Here is a 16,300-nt window from a genome sequence, read left to right as displayed (position 1 = left end):
GGTTTGAGTCCCAGATCCAATATCTTGAAACTCATGCCAGGCATGTGTGCATGCATGCCAAAATCCCAAGAGGAGAATGGAAACAAAGAGACCTCAGTGTGGCCATCCCCCCTGGGAGTGGGGGGGAGGGGAGGATTCCTCGCTTTCTGTCTCTCTGGCAAGTTCACGAACCCTATAGAAAAAAAATCTTTAAAAAAATTTTTTTAATTTAAAAAAATCTCATGCCAGGCTCACATGCATGTGTGACTAAAATCTTTAGAACAGAATGGAGGAGAAGAGATTGCAATGTGGCCATCCCTCTGGGGCGGGGGGAGAGGAGAGGGTGATTTCTTACTTCTGTCTGCTTCTCTTGTCTTTCCACAAGCTCACAGGCCCTATATCAAAAATCTATTAAAAACGGGAACCAGCAGTTAGCATAATGGCTATGTCACTGGACTCCCACGTAGTCGACAGCGGTTCGCGTCCCGGACCCGGTGGCTTAAAACTCACGCCGGGCGCATGTGCGTGCATGCCCAAGATCCCGAGAGGAGAATGGAGGAGAAGGGATTGCGGCGTGACCATCCCCCCTGGGGGGTGATTTCTCGCTTTCTGTCTCTATGTCTCTCTCTGTCTGTCTGGCGAGCGCACGCGCCCTATAGTGAAAATCTCTCCAAAAAAAAGAAAAAGAAAAAAAAATCTATTAAAAAAAAAAGATGTAGAATATCAACTTAGAACATTCATTCTTACTTCCTTTCAACCAACTCACCTCCCCTAAAGAAACAACCACTATTTTGATATCTATCGCTGCAGATGAGTTTCGTTCTCGAAGTTAATATAATCATACTGTTTATGCTATTTGCTCCTGAATTCTGCTCACTGTGTTTTTGAGATTCTTCCATGCTGCTGTACCAATATTTCATTTTTTATTGTTCTTGAGCACTATTTCATGATATAAATGTACCACAGTTGATGAGCAGTTGGGTTATTTCCATTTGGGGGCCATTAAGAATATAGCTGCAGGGCCAGCAGATGGCGTAGTGGTTACCTTCTGGACTCCCACATGGACAATGATGGTTCGAGGCTCAGACCCATGAAAATCATGCTGGGAGTGTGTTCATGCATGCCCAAAATCCCAGAGGAGAATGGAAGAGAAGGGATTGTTGTGTGGCCACCCCCCAGGGCTGATTTCTCACTTTCCCTCTTATTGTCTCTGTTTGTCTGTCTCGCTCTCTCTGGTGAACACACATGTCCTATAGCAAAAAAAAAAAAAAACCGCTAAAAAAAAAAAAAAGAATATAGCTGCTAGGCCAGCAGACAGTGTGGAGGTTAAGGTGCTAGATCCCACATGACCAGCTGCACTAGAGTCCTGGGCCAGCAGCAGCTTAAGACTCATGCCAGGTACATGTACGTACATGCCCAAAATCCCAAGAAGAGACTTCAGGAGAAGGAATTGAGGTATGGTCATATTCCCAGTAGTGATAAATTACTAATTTTTCATTTAATGATTATTCATTTAAATTATTAATTTCTCACTCTGTCTCTCTCAAGTGAGTGCACGTACCCGGTAGTAAAACCTAAAAATAAACAAATATATAAAGCTTCTATAGACATTCATGTACAAGTCTTTTTGTGTGTGTATATACTCACCTCTCTTGGGTACATACCTAGGTATAAAATTGCTAGGTGCTGGGGGAGTCCTTTGTCAAATACATACACAATAACAACACACATTTACCCACACAGATATATACAAACATGAAGAGAAAATACTTTCACTCAGTGTGTGACTTGCCTTTTTGCTTTCTCAGCTATTTATTTTGTTCAGCAAGAGGTTTTAATTTTGATTGAATCTAATATATTTTTTCTTTATCCATGATAAAGCATGTACATGTGCAAGAAAGAGAGAGAGAGATGATCCCCTTACACAGGATCCGGTCATGTTGAAATCCCCTTCCTCCAGTCCTCTAACCTGTTGGATCCTGGGCACTAATATACTTACCCAGTGTGTTTCAGGCTGACTGGGCCAGGGATTCAAACCATGGTTGCCTTATGGAAACCAGCATTTCTTGAGTAGCACTTTATCACTATGCCATGGAATTTGCCTTAATCTATTTATAAATAGGGCACTCTGGTGACCTTCCCTTGCTAAGAAGTCTTCATCAAGCACAATTTTACAAATATAATCTACATTTTCTTGTAAAAACTTTATAGTTTTAAACCTCACATTTGAGTGTTTGATTCATCTTGAATTAGTTTTTACATATAGTATGAGGTGAAGATTAAGATATATTCATTTTTGTTATGTATTTATCTACTTGATTCAACATTTATGGAAAATTTTCTCATTGACTTGCTTTGGAACCTTGTCAAAAATCAATTGTGTATGTGTGAGTTTATTTCTAGACTCTGTATTCTTTTTCATTGATCCTTTTGCCAATCCTTTTTTTTTTTTTTTAGAGATTTTTACTATAGGGTGTGTGTATGCACCATAGAGACAGAGAGAGACAGAGATAAAAAGCGAGAAATGAAGGATGACCACACAGCAATCCCTTCTCCTCCATTCTCCTTTCAGGATTTTGGGCACACACAAAATTTTGGGTACATGCCCAGTGAGAGCTACAGACTGCCAGGACCAGGACTCAAATTGCAGTTGTCCATGTGGGAATCTAGTGACATAACCATAATGCCATCTACTGGTCCCAGTTTTTGCCAGTTCTTAAGTTAATATCATACAGTCTTAATTATAGCAGCATTATAATAATGTATATGAATTTATACTTCCACAAGCAATGAGCAAGAGTGCTATACACAATACACTGCATTTGTTACCAACTTTTATTTTTTTCAGACAGTGGTGTAATTATTCTTTCCCAGTTTGTTATCTGGTGCTTTTTAATCTAAGCACAAATTAAAGCACTGTTATTTTATGTGGTCAGGTTTATCCCTTTTTTTGCGATTTCTTAATTGTTGAGTCATTATTGGAAAGAATTATTCTTTTATAAATTATCTAAAGAATTTTAGCATGTTGTCTCAATTTTTTTACATTTTACTTTTACCTACTTATGATCTGACCTACTATAATGCATGAGGCAAACTTTCAACATTCTACCCCAAGAGAGATACAAAAGTATCTCCAAAGACACTTAGTGATTTACCTTTTCCCCAATTATTTAAACATAATTTTTATCATATACTAAATCCCAATCTGTTTGGGGGTCTATTTCTAGACTTCTTATTCTATTCTATTGGTCTTTCTGACTATCCATGCCTTAATACCACACTACTTTAGTATTGAAGATTTAAAATAGATTTAATATCCAGAAGGATTATTTTTTAGAATGTCCCTAGCTATTTCTATTGTTTATTTTTTTCTCATAAAACATCAGAATTCTTGGGCGTGGTGGCGCCCGCCCTATGGCAAAAAACATCAGAATTCTTGTCTGGTCAAAAGGGAAAACATCTATTTTTGAGAGGATCTTAATAAACTTACTAGGACCTAAGTTAAATTAACATAGAGACCATTGATGCTTGTATAATAATGAATATTCTATTTTTGTTCAAGAACATAATATAGCTTTCCATTTATTTAAGCTTTCTATCCTTCAGTATTAAATACTTCCACATTTTGTTCATGTAGCTCCTGTACTTCCTAACTAAATTTATTCCCGCATATTTTATATTTGTTGGTGCTAGTTTATTTTTTTTCATTTTTTTCTTTCTTTCATTTATTTATTTTTACATTTTTCCGCAAACATTTACTTTACATATCAAAAAAATTTAGCTCATACTCCATACTTCTTGACAGTTTACAAGCAACTTCCAAAATTTCAAAATACTGAATTTTAAAGATAATGTTCAAAATATTCCTTATAATTTTGTATAATTTTATGACTCTATAACAACAGAAGCAGTATGGTTTCAATTTTTTTTTTTTTTTTTAGAGTGCAGTCACTCGGTATGTATTAAGTGGGGACATACAATGCCTCTCCTTCATAGCATGGCTTGCTTCACTCAGCAGTAAGTCTTCCATATTCATCCACTTCCTTTCAAAAGCCAGGGTTTTGTTGTTTTTTATGGATGAATAGTATTCCATTGAGTATATGTGCCACAGTTTTTCTAACTATTCATCAGTTCATGGGCATTTAGGTTGTTTCCATGACTTAGCAATTGTGAAAAGTGCCGCAATCAAAACAACAATGAGATATCACCTAACCCCAGTCAGAATGTCTGAGATTAAAAAAATCAAAAAATGATAAGTGCTGGCGAGGGTGTGCTGAAAAGGGAACTCTCTTACACTGCTGGTGGGATTGTAAATTGGTCCAACCACTGTGGAGAACAATTTGGAGAGTCCTCAAAAATCTACAAATAGAACTATCATATGATCCAGCAATACCACTCCTTAGTATCTACCCAAAGGACAGAAGAATACTTCATCGAAAAAGTGCTTGTACATCGATGTTGGTGCTAGTTTAAATAGTAGACATTTTTCTGCTCCATTGTATAGTATGCAAAATGGGTTCCCAAAGATGTTCATGTCCTAATGTCAGAACCTGTGCATGTGTTTGGCTACACAGCAAAAAAGAAGTAATGCTGTGAATTACCTGACCTTAAAATCATAAGATTATCCTGAATTATCTGGGTGGATCTGACCTAATCACAAGGGTCTTTAAATGTCTAAGAGGAGGGCCAGACAGTCTGTGTCACAGTGCTGCAATGTGAGAAAGACTCAGACAGCCTTTAATGGCTTTGAAGATGGGAGGGAGCCACAGTCAAGGAGTGAGCAGCCTCCAAAAGCTGGAAAAGCGAGCCAGAAGATGGCATGGTGGTTAGGGTATTGTACTTCCACATGACTGACTGTTGTTCGAGTCCCAGACCTGGCAGCTTGCTTTCTCACTCTTTCTCTCTATCTCTCTCTGATGACTATAGCAAGTTACATAATAACAATAATAATAGGTAATACAATAAAATCAATAAAATAAATTTTTAAAATTAAAAAAATAAAAGCTAAAAAAAGCCAGAAAATTATTTTCCTATAGGGCATTCATAAAAGATCAGAAACAACTCCCTTTAGAAGATTCTGAGGACTATCTCTTTCAACAGATTGTATTTAAGCATCAAATATAAAGCAACACCATGACAAATGTTTAGTTAATGTATTGCCACAAGCAAACACTGAGCACTAAAAATGTTGTAAAATGTGGACTTTGGAAAAACAAAAGGTAACTAGCCTCTTCTCCAAGAAATTTCTTATTAGTGATCAAACTCTGCCCAGAAAGCTAAAATATAAATCTAACAATTAACATTTTAAAAGATCCTTAAGATTAGGCCAGCAGATGGCATAGCAGTTATATCACTGGACTTCCAGATGGCTGACCGCAGTTTGAGTCCTGAAACCAGTGGCTTGAAACTCATGTCAGGCATGTGTGTGTGTGTATGCCCAAAATCCCAGGAGGAAAATGGAAGACAAGGGACTATGGCATGGCCATTGCCCCCAGCGGTGATTATTCTCTCTCTCTTTGACACTCTCTCTCTCTCTCTCTCTCTCTCTCTCTCCTGTGAGTGAACACGTCCTAAGGAAAAACCTCTAAAAAAAGAAAGAAAGAAAGAAAGAAAGAAAGAAAGAAAGAAAGAAAGCCATAAGATTAACATTTTAATCCAAATTTGCAGTGTTCTCAAAATAAAAATGGAAAAGTTGAGCAGAAAAACATATGTTGCTGATTTCTAACCAATAATTATTAGATATTAATGGTTTCTCTTTTCTAGAGAAGAAAGGAAAAGAAGGATGGACTTATTGCTGGTCAAGCTTAATGCCAGGTGGAGAGGTCAACAAGGACTTAATGAACTTAATATACTCACACCTGCTTAATAATGGATGCTGTTAGAACTGTGACGACAGTTCCTTTTGAAGACATAATATGAAGCTCTAAATCCAATGACAAGTAGTAGTTGTGATGGGTAATAACTTAGTAACAGCTTAAATGCACATTTTTATGAGACAAGTAACTCCTCTCAGGCAAGTAAAAAGCAAACTAATGAGATGTTCCTACGGGATTTGATAGAAATATTAGAAAGGAAAACATCCCACCACCGTGACACCACCTAGAGGAAAAGCTATATAAGTACTTCAAAGAGGAAAAGCCAAGAGGCGTGGAATTTAGACTCAGTCAAGTTTGACCTTTCCATCCTGGTGGCCACAGACTCGGAAACAGACCACAACTGGGCACACACTATGGATACACAGAGTTGTACAACAGCTACTTCAACTCCATGCCAAAACTGCTCCAGGATTACAAATTTTAGGACCATCTCTTCTAACAACAGTTGCCACCAAAGTGATCTTGAAGCCAACAATTGCCAAAAAACTGGCCATGTTCTGAGAACTTCCCAGAACCAGAGCTGCCAACCAAGTCCTTGCTTTTGTCGCAGACCTACCTACCTAATACGCAACTTCAACATCTGCCCCTCTCTGGATGATTGCAGCTGGTATGGTGAAGGTATCAACAGTAACGAGAAAGAGACCATGCAGGTCTTGAATGACCGCCTTGCTAACTACCTAGAAAAGGTGCGAATGCTAGAACAAAAGAATGCTGAACTTGAGTGTAAAATCCAGGAAGAGTGTAACAAAGAGCTCCCCATTGTATGTCCTGATTACCAGTCCTACTACAATACCATTGAGGAGCTCCAGCAGAAGGTAAGAGTCTTGGAAACTTATTTAATCACATTGTAAATTAATAATCTTCAAGCAATTGTTATTTGCATGTTTTTAGTTCCCTTTGCGCTGAGATTTTCTTTTAAAAGAAAAAGAAAATTAAAGTGAGGGGGGGATCAGCAGATGACGTAATGGTTATATCACTGGACTCCCATGTAGTCGACCATGGTTCGAGTCCTGGATCCAGCAGCTTAAACTCACATCAGACATAATTATGTGCATGTATGCCCACAATCCCAAGAGGAGGGTGGAGGAGAAAGGATTGCAGCATGACCATCTCTCGCTTTCTGTCTCCCTGTCTCTCTGGCAAGTACATGTGCCTTTATAGCAAAAATCTCTCTTAAAAAAAAAGAAAGAGAGAGAGAGGGAGAGAGAGAGAAAATCCAAGTGAAATTCTTATCTTGGAGTAACATGCAGTTGTATACTTTTTCCTTTTTCCAGGGATACACTCTACCATTATAACTATCTTAGGTAACTCAGAACCTAAAGATGTTAACAACCAGTCACTATGATTTCTAGGGGAAAAACGGGAGAGAGAGGGTTTGAGAAAATGAATTTTCTTTATTTTTTTTTGTTTGTTTGTTTTTTAAAGTTTGTTTCATTTATTTCTTCCATAAGAGAGAAAAAGGGCTGGAAATCAAACGCAGGCCTCCCATCTGGGCCCAGCCTGCAGAGTGTAGTGTCTTACCAGTGCACTCATGTAAGGCTGGGCCTTATGATTTATTTTTATTTATGATCATCTCCCCACAATTTTGTTTTAATAAGTTCCTACAGCTTAGTTTTTATACATTTTCAATCATCACCATTGCTTTCTCCTTTTATGCCCATTTTATCCTCTCCAAATTGTTTAGTTTGTTTCTACACCAAACGTAAGCTTCTTATTTAGAATGCTATGTTGATGTTACACATCTGGATTTATTCCATTTTATTTATTTGTCAAGTATTTTCTAAGCACCAACAACGATGTGCCAGATATTATTCTAGGCTCTGGGAAAATATTGTTAAATCAGAAAAGCCCTTGCACTAATAGAGTTTACATTTTAGTGGACTGTGGTATGGTATGCAAATCCAGGATGGATTTTATTTCTTTATAGTTTTATTTGATTTCTTATCGGAAAATGATACTTGTATAAGTTATGGGTACAATGTGATGGTCAATACATATATACATGTGGAATGACCAAATCAGGCTAATTAACATATGTATCATCTCAGATATGTATCATTCTTTGTGTTGAGGCCATTTAAAAGTACTCTCTTACAGCTATTTTGAAATAGACAATACATTACTATGAACTATAGTCATCTTGCTGAATAATAGAACACCAGAACTTATTTCTCCAATCTAACTAACATACTGACCAATTACTCCCCTTTCCCCATCTACCCTCCCCTCCCGCCTCTGGAAACCACCATTCTATTCTCCACTTCTATGAGCTTGACTTTTTTTAGATTACACATATAGGTGAGATCATGCAGTATTTATCTCTCTATACCTGGTTTATTTCACTTAACAAAATTCTCTGTAGGTTCATAAGATGGATTTTATATTTTCATAGAAAAACATATACAAAATTTTTTATGTGAATAATTTTTTCTGACCTCTTAAGAAAATAACAAGGACTCTGACTTCTCAAATTTTCCCAAGGTTCATGAACACATAATGAAAAGTCTAGTTAGCCTTCCCCAATTCATTGACACACACAGTCCCTTGGTTCTTAAAAGAGACCCTGGTGTTTGTCTGATTTGTGTGTACAATTTCTTAATTCTAGATCTTGTGTACCAAGGCTGAGAATTCCAGACTGGTCTCACAAATTGACAACACCAAACTGGCTGCTGATGACTTGAGAGCCAAGTAAGCCCACCCAACAATATCACTGATGAGAAAATTCACCGAGTCCCACCTACACACTCCCAATAAGATTATCCCCAAGTCTACTAAACCTCCTGTTCCATACCATATTGGCACTAGCCCAGAAAAGACTTGCAGATCCAATAGACAATCAAGATTAATAACTGCTCACATGTATATAGTAGGTATTGTTTTTAACATATGGACACATTTGATTACCTGCACCATAGTTCAGTAAAATAGGTAGGGCTAATATATTGTTACCACAGTTAAGGTGGAAAATTGTACTTAATGAGGTTGAGTTACTTATACAAAGGCATATAACTAATAAAAGACAGAGCCAAAACTTGGACCTAAGTTTTCTGAGCCCTAATCCAGTACTCTTCACTTACACTGCATTGCCCCTAGGAGCAGAGGAAGGAAGATAAAATAAATTCCTTTATCTCAGAGAATAGCAATGTAGTATTGCTCTGGAAAATTTAGAAATAATCATTATATTATTATACCCTCAATATTTACCAAATAATTTAACCTCTAAAGAGAATAAAACCCTCAATATGAATATACTAAATAAGAATCCAAGAGAAAATGCAAAAGGGAGCTCTCCTTGACTTGATTCATACCACCTACTTTTAAAATGTCTTTCTTTTCACTTCTGGTTTTTGCAGGTACAAAGCTGAAGTGTCCCAACGCCAGCTGGTGGAGGCAGATGCCAATAGCCTACAGCGAATCCTGAATGCATTGACCCTAGGCAAGGCTGACCTGGAGGCACAAGTCCAGTCTCTGAAGGAAGAGCTCCTTTGCCTCAAAAACAACCATGAAGAGGTTAGAGAAAGACCAAGGGAGTTATCACAAACTAAACCTCTAAAATTAGCATAGATTCCTTTGAGTTGTATTTGACAAAGGGTATCTCCATTAGTTAATCACTCTGGTTTTTAGCTCTGATAATACTTACTGATACTACCACTGGTTCAGCATATTTCAAACCCATTGGTTACCACATAATAATCTGAAGTCATCTGGGATTGAAAAGCCTTCATTGTCTCCACTAACTTTTCAATAAGAAGGAAGAAACCAAATTTTTCCATTCTCACAGGTTTTCCACCTTCTTTTAGAAAAATATTTTTATTTCATTTTTTTAATTAATGATAGAACTCATACATGCATGCACATATACACATACACAGGAAACACAGAGAGACAGAGAGGCAGGCACCCTCTGTAGAACTTAATCACGCTACAAGTCCTTTCCTCCAGTCCTCCAGCCCACCAGTATGCTGAGCACTCATGCACATGACCAGCACGTTTTCAGGCCAACTGGACCAGAAACTCAAACCACAATTGGCATGTGGCTCCCAGCACAGTTCTGTACATTAGCAGCTATACTGCAAAAGCTGGGCTGAGATTTCCCATCTTTTCACAGGCATCTTCCCTGCACAAACTTCTGCTACCTCCTATTGGTACGAGACAATATTAGCATAAGCCTCTACTGGCTTTATAGATTCCATGGTGTCTCATTATCAGTTCCAATTCCATGCCACTTAACCCATTCCCTATCACTAGAAATTATCAAAATTCTTTGTAACTCTGATCTTGCTAATCAATTCCTTTTAATTTTGCATATATCTAAATGCATGTTTATATTTAAAATAGCCTTAAATTATTTCACAGCATCACAATAACCCTTATAAATCATGTATTCCTTTATTGTAGCTTATATGTCATACACAGCTAAGCTACATTATTGCTGTTAGACTGAGAAAAGAATACAAGCGGTTATCTATTCATCAAGTAACTTCACATTCTTTTTCTTGTCATAGGAAATTAATTCCTTACAGAGCCAACTTGGGGACAGACTCAACATTGAAGTGACTGCTGCTCCTTCTGTTGACCTAAACCGAGTTCTACAAGAAATGAGATGTCAATATGAATCTATCATGGAGACAAACCGTAAAGATGTGGAACAATGGTTCAATGCACAGGTGGGGAGGGCAGAGAAGTCAAAAATGATGAATTGACATTGCATTTCTAATCAAAGTCATGTCTTTCTTTGATAATATCCACGGTCCTTGACTGTATTGCAGATGGAAGAGCTAAATCAGCAAGTGGTAACCAGCTCTCAACAGCAGCAATGCTGCCAGAAGGAGATCATAGAACTGAGACGTACCGTGAACACTCTAGAAGTGGAACTGCAGGCCCAGCACCGAATGGTACCCAGCAAGCTGACCCAGTCTAGCACAGAAATGATGGCAATAACCTCTGACACCTGTGTGTTGCAGTGTTTCCCAAACTATGTCCCTCACAGCAACACTTTGTTAAAGGGTCTATGTCAAAAAGAACTTTGTGGCCAAATAAGTCTGAGAAGTGCTATATAAAGCAAAGATTAAGCAGGCTTTCTTGCAAGCCTTTACTAAGAAAATATACACCATAAGTCTCCAAAGGGGATATTTGGTACTTAGCATTTCCAAACTTACTTAATTGCCCTTCCCACCCTTTCAGAACATCTTATGGTAATGATAACCCATGGAGTACACTTTGGGAAACACTAGGAGAACATTTTATTAGATGCAAATCATTTTTATAAGCTTTTATATTAGATTAATAAAACAACCTCCTGAGGGAGGTGACATAATTATCAACAACTTTATAGATGCGGCACTGAGAAGTAAGGTAATTCTCACAAGCCAAATTCAAAATGAGTTCAACCTCACCTATATTATAGATGAAGACACTCAGATATCAGGGCATTAAATAATTTGTCCAAAGGCAAAAAAGAAATGAGTCTGAGCCAGAACTTAAATTCCCAAGTCAGTATTGCTTCTGCTTCATTATGTTGCTTGTCTAAGCAGGAAATTACTTAAATGCTCTGGTAGGAAGGGTATGGGAAAGACCTTGTCCAAAACTTGTTTTTTCACCAACTAGTCATGTGACCTCAGGCAACTAGCCCATTTAACCTCTTGAACCTCAGTTTTTTTAATCTATAAAATTGGGATAATTATGCAAATGATAGGTTATTAAAACCTAAAATCCCCCCTTTATCCACAGACTTTTATAGAATGATAGAGCAAAAAAGAACTTTATTCATCAATATTTCAATGCTCATATTTTGTATATACAGATATTGATCCAGCAAGGGAAGTATTTATAGGTAAACATTGCTTGTACTTTTTTAAGGTACAAACAATCATTGAATGAGGCACCACGATGATGCATTTTTAATGCCTGGGTATATGATAAATAGGATTTTTTTTTCCTCTCTTGTAAGTATGAGAGTGTGATGGGGGATTATCAGGTGGTCAAGAAAGAGAGAGAGAAGTAAACACTTAAAAGGGAAATAAAAATAAAATAGAGAGAGAGAGGAGATAAAGCTTCAGCGTAGTGGATCATTTTGTTTTCGGATTTATTTGGTTAAGAAGTAATAAAGGGCTTGGAGATGTCCGTACTGTCGCAAAGAAACATAGTTCAAAATTACACAGATCACAGGAGATCTGGGCTTAAAAGAGTCATCATTGCATGTCTTACTTTCCCCCCTCCATGGTAGAGAGATTCCCAAGAATGCATCCTGGTGGAGACAGAAGCTCGCTATACAACCCTGCTTGCCCAGATCCAGTGCCTGATCGATAACCTAGAGTTTCAGCTGGCAGAGATCCGGTGTGCCCTGGAAAGACAGAACCAAGAATATGAGATTCTGCTGGATGTCAAGTCCCGACTGGAGTGTGAGATTGCCACATACCGCAGCCTTCTGGAGAGCTCGGATGGCAAGTAAGTAAAATAAAAACAACTAGTAATGAGAAGGAGCTCAAACACACACATGCATGTACCACCACTGCCAATGCGGGGACAAACACTTCGATCTCCTTGCCAGTGATAGGGGGCTTTGGATGGGGGCTTCTATATATTCTCTCAAGCATTTGGGAGACCTTAGATTGTCCAGATTTGAGGTGTTAGCTGAGCTGAGTTGTTCTGACAGGTCAGTGCATTAAGTTGATTCCTTATAGTTTATTTACCTTCTTAGAGTTTTAAAAATTACTAGATAAAAAAAATAGTTTCCCCAAAGATGAACATTCCTAGTGACTGTTACATATTTTCCCCACTGGGATAAGATTGAATGGGCACCTCTGGTTCCTTGAGGGAACACTCTGCTCTCGCTAAAACTCCTAACACTGTCAAGTCACTAGTCTTTGATGTCAATAGCCATCATGTATACATGTGTATTTCAGAATGATTTTTAAAACTGGTAAGCTTTTTAAATGATAAGAAGCTAACCAACCCATAGGAATTTACCCAGATTACAAGCTCTTTGAAGAAATTCAGTCCCCACCTCTCCAAAATAATCATGAATTTTGTTTACAGCATTTTCTTAATTGGCATGTCCACATTCTGCTACCATGATGTAAACCAATGATAACCTCTTAAAGAGCCATGATATATCAAAATACTTCAAATCATCAAAGAAAGATGGTATTTTGTAAAAAGAATACTTCCTGTTCATTGCTTCTTACTCCAATTATCTAGAAACTATTCACTTACAGACAGCCAGAGGCCTTTGACCTGTTGAGGACTCTTTCATAGAAGGGGTGGAGGTCACTACTAGCAATGTGACTAACTCCTAAATAAGAAAAATATCTGATTAATTTCTATTCCTCAGAAAATAAGCTCCTCAACTTGTTCTTATCACTGTTGATCCTGTGCATTTCATTCCCATTATACCCAATCTGCTGATGAAAAACTGATGTTCATGAGGGTTAACTGACTTGCCGGAGGTCACCAGCTGGTAAATGTCAGAGCTCCACTCCAGTCTTTGACTACTGGTACATATTCTTTTTATGATGCTAGGAATTGGTTTTGGTGGAAGCTTACATTACCTAAGCTTACATCTAAATTTGGAATGCTGCTTCCCAATGGATCAGGTTTATTCTTTGTCTTCCATTAACTATAGTACAAAATGAATGAACAAATATTTGAAAGTTCAGAGTGGCAAGTGTTGAAAAACTAGCCACTGCCATTTTTCTCCATAGCATCATCTTCTTCCCTCTATCACAAGTAAAACTCTATTTCTTCCTTAGGCTTCCCTGTAACCCATGTGCCACCAAATGTGAGCCTTCCGCTTGCACATCCAGTAAGAGCAGAGCCATGGAATGCACGGCCCCAGTTTACACTTTCTCAGCCCCGCGTGATGTAGGGGAGCCCTGCAGTGCATATGGACCCCTCTCCCGGATACTGGTGAAGATATGCACTATCACCAAGGAGATTAAGGATGGGAAGGTCATCTCTTCTTATGAGCATGTGCAGCCTTGCTTCATCACTGTACCTGCCAAAGCCTAAGATGCCAAGGTGATGAACATGACCCACATTCATGAAAGAGAGGCCAATATGTTTCTGCCAGGAAGGTCTAGGAACTCTCCAATCCCTTAAGATACTTAGTTTCTTACTATTCCAGCAGTTCCTGCTGCCAACATAATAATAAATTATATTTCTCTGGAAGGACATTAATTTTGCTTTTATCTGAAGGACAGACTGGAAAGTGCCAGGAAGAGGGACTACATTGCACAGGTGACTGATGGGCAGGGCCCTCTCTTGTTTGTATTCCTCCTTAGAGCCAGTCAGACAAGTTCTAGCATTGTTTTTGGCCCCTGGCACATGAAGGTGAAAAGCTATGACCTTCCTTTCTAAACTCCTCTGGATATAGAAAGAAGCCTATATAGAAACAGTATGAATAGGGAACAAGGATCTTTAATACTTTTTTTTTGGAATAGTCACAACTCTGGATCCTGTTAAACTCTGCTGTCTTAATTATTGTTTATCTATACCAACATATTTTACCTTCCCAAAGTCTTTTTTTTTTTTGGAGAGGTTTTTGCTATAGGGTGCGTGCGCTCGCCAGAAAGAGAGATAGAAAGCGAGAAATAAACCCCAGGGGGGATGACCACGCTGCAATCCCTTCTCGTCCATTCTCCTCTCGGGATCTTGGACACGCACGCACACACGCCTGGCGTGAGTTTTAGGCCACTGGGTCCAGGACACAAACTGCGGTTGACTACATGGGAATCCAGCGACGGCCATTATGCTAATTGCTGGTCTCCCCAAAGGGATTTTTTTAAGATGTCTATAAACTCCAAAACTTCGTGAACCATTTGGCTCTCCAAACATTTTCTTTAAGCATCAGTTACAGGGGCCAGCAAGTGGCATGGGGGTTAAGGCACTGAACTCCTACATGGTCAACCGCAGTTTAAGTCCTGGACCTGGCAGCTTGAAAATCACACTAGGCATGTGTGTGTGTGCATGCCCAAAATCCCTTTTTGGGGGTGAGCTCACTCGCCCTACAGCCAAAACCAAAAAAGAAAGAATCATTTATAGCTGTGGAAAGTGAATCTGAGCATTTTGAAAAAAAAAAAAAAAGTAATAACACTGGTCATTTTATTAAATACTTGCTATTTATTTCTTTTCTTTAGGGAACAAGGGTTTGTTCTAATTATTTGACAAGGAACATGTAGTAGAATTCTCAAGACACAACCCACACCTCTCCCCTTCTCTCTCACAAAAAAAAAAATAAACGGAAAAAAAAAAAAAAAAAAAAAAAAGCCTAGCTCCCTCAATCTAGCCATCAGAGAGAAACGGACTTAATGTCCACAGACTTTGCAGAAAAGCAATAATGAATAATCTTTACTTGCAAGTATCAGGCAACTCCAATGTGAGAAGGAATTTTCATCACTTCTTACAAAAAAGTCACAGAGTATTTAAGTCTTCCCCTACAAAATTATTGGACTTTTCTAGCAGTTTTTGGAAATAATTTTAAATTAAATGAAACGTGGTACCAAAAAGCCTGCATTCTTAAACTTGCCACTTCCCAACTGTGACCCTAGGGAAACATTTAGCCTTCATCAATCAGATTTAACTTCTTTGTTTGTTACATAAGGACCATGCCTAATTTTCAGTGTTCTTGTGATGATCAAATGAAATTGTTTAAGTGATACTGCTCTGTACACAAAAAAATCTCTACACAAATGTTATTTTCATATAAGCTTTGCTTTTAGCTGTAGTCCTAAACCTAATTTTATCATTAAAATTATTTTCCATGAACTGAGATATCTATACATATTTCTTTAAGTTTTAATACTGTTTAGCTTGGAGCAGAAGGTACGGGGCATGGGCAGGTGGGGAGGGGGTGGGGAATAGGAACTCCTGTGACCAAGCTCACAATAAAGCATTTCTGAAATATTAGAGAATGTATCAGATATCAGGAGATGCCTAATGCCCACATCAAAGACCCACACATTGTTTAACTCATGGCTCAGCAACTTACTTCCTCCAGACAAGTAGCAACTTACCTGGAGTAGGTGGAACATAGAATTCCCAGGATGATTTCTTTTTTTATCAGTATTTTCTCTCTCATCTGAATGGGCAGTTAATCGCATACTCTCTCAGACTGTAGGATGGAAATGTGGGACGAGTATGGAACTAGGACTCAGATACCTTGAGATGGAATCCCAACCCAGCCTGTATATGACCTTGAGTAAAAGGATATAACAAGATAGTACCCACTTACCATGTGGTTAGAAGAGTTAAATGGGTTAATGGTGTTGAAATTCTTGAAAACTGTAAACTGTTATGCAGAAAGGAGTCTTTATACCCTAAATTGAAAACTAGGTACATGTATATCATTTCTGCCCACATCTTCCTTTCTTCCTTTTTGTCCAGTTCAGTTCTGGGCTTGGGTGAAGCCTGATACATACCATTAACACTAACTGAGAAACAAATCG

The 16,300-nt window shown here is 38.2% G+C and overlaps 1 protein-coding gene across 1 annotated transcript; it reads left to right on the top strand.

Moving 5' to 3' along the window:
• Positions 1-6,208: 6,208 nt before the first annotated feature.
• Positions 6,209-13,904, top strand: KRT39 (keratin 39). The gene is made up of 7 exons (XM_006155955.1): positions 6,209-6,670; positions 8,461-8,543; positions 9,209-9,365; positions 10,361-10,522; positions 10,625-10,750; positions 12,082-12,302; positions 13,607-13,904. The coding sequence occupies exons 1-7, from the start codon at positions 6,209-6,211 to the stop codon at positions 13,863-13,865; spliced, it is 1,470 nt and encodes a 489-aa protein (XP_006156017.1). The 3' UTR covers positions 13,866-13,904.
• The last annotated feature ends 2,396 nt before the right edge of the window (positions 13,905-16,300 follow it).

This window comes from Tupaia chinensis, unplaced genomic scaffold (assembly GCF_000334495.1).
Source record: "Tupaia chinensis unplaced genomic scaffold, TupChi_1.0 Scaffold000477_1, whole genome shotgun sequence".
Taxonomy (NCBI): Eukaryota; Metazoa; Chordata; class Mammalia; order Scandentia; family Tupaiidae; genus Tupaia; species Tupaia belangeri.
The sequence above is the reverse complement of the archived record's forward strand: the minus strand, read 5'-3'. Positions and strand labels throughout refer to the sequence as shown.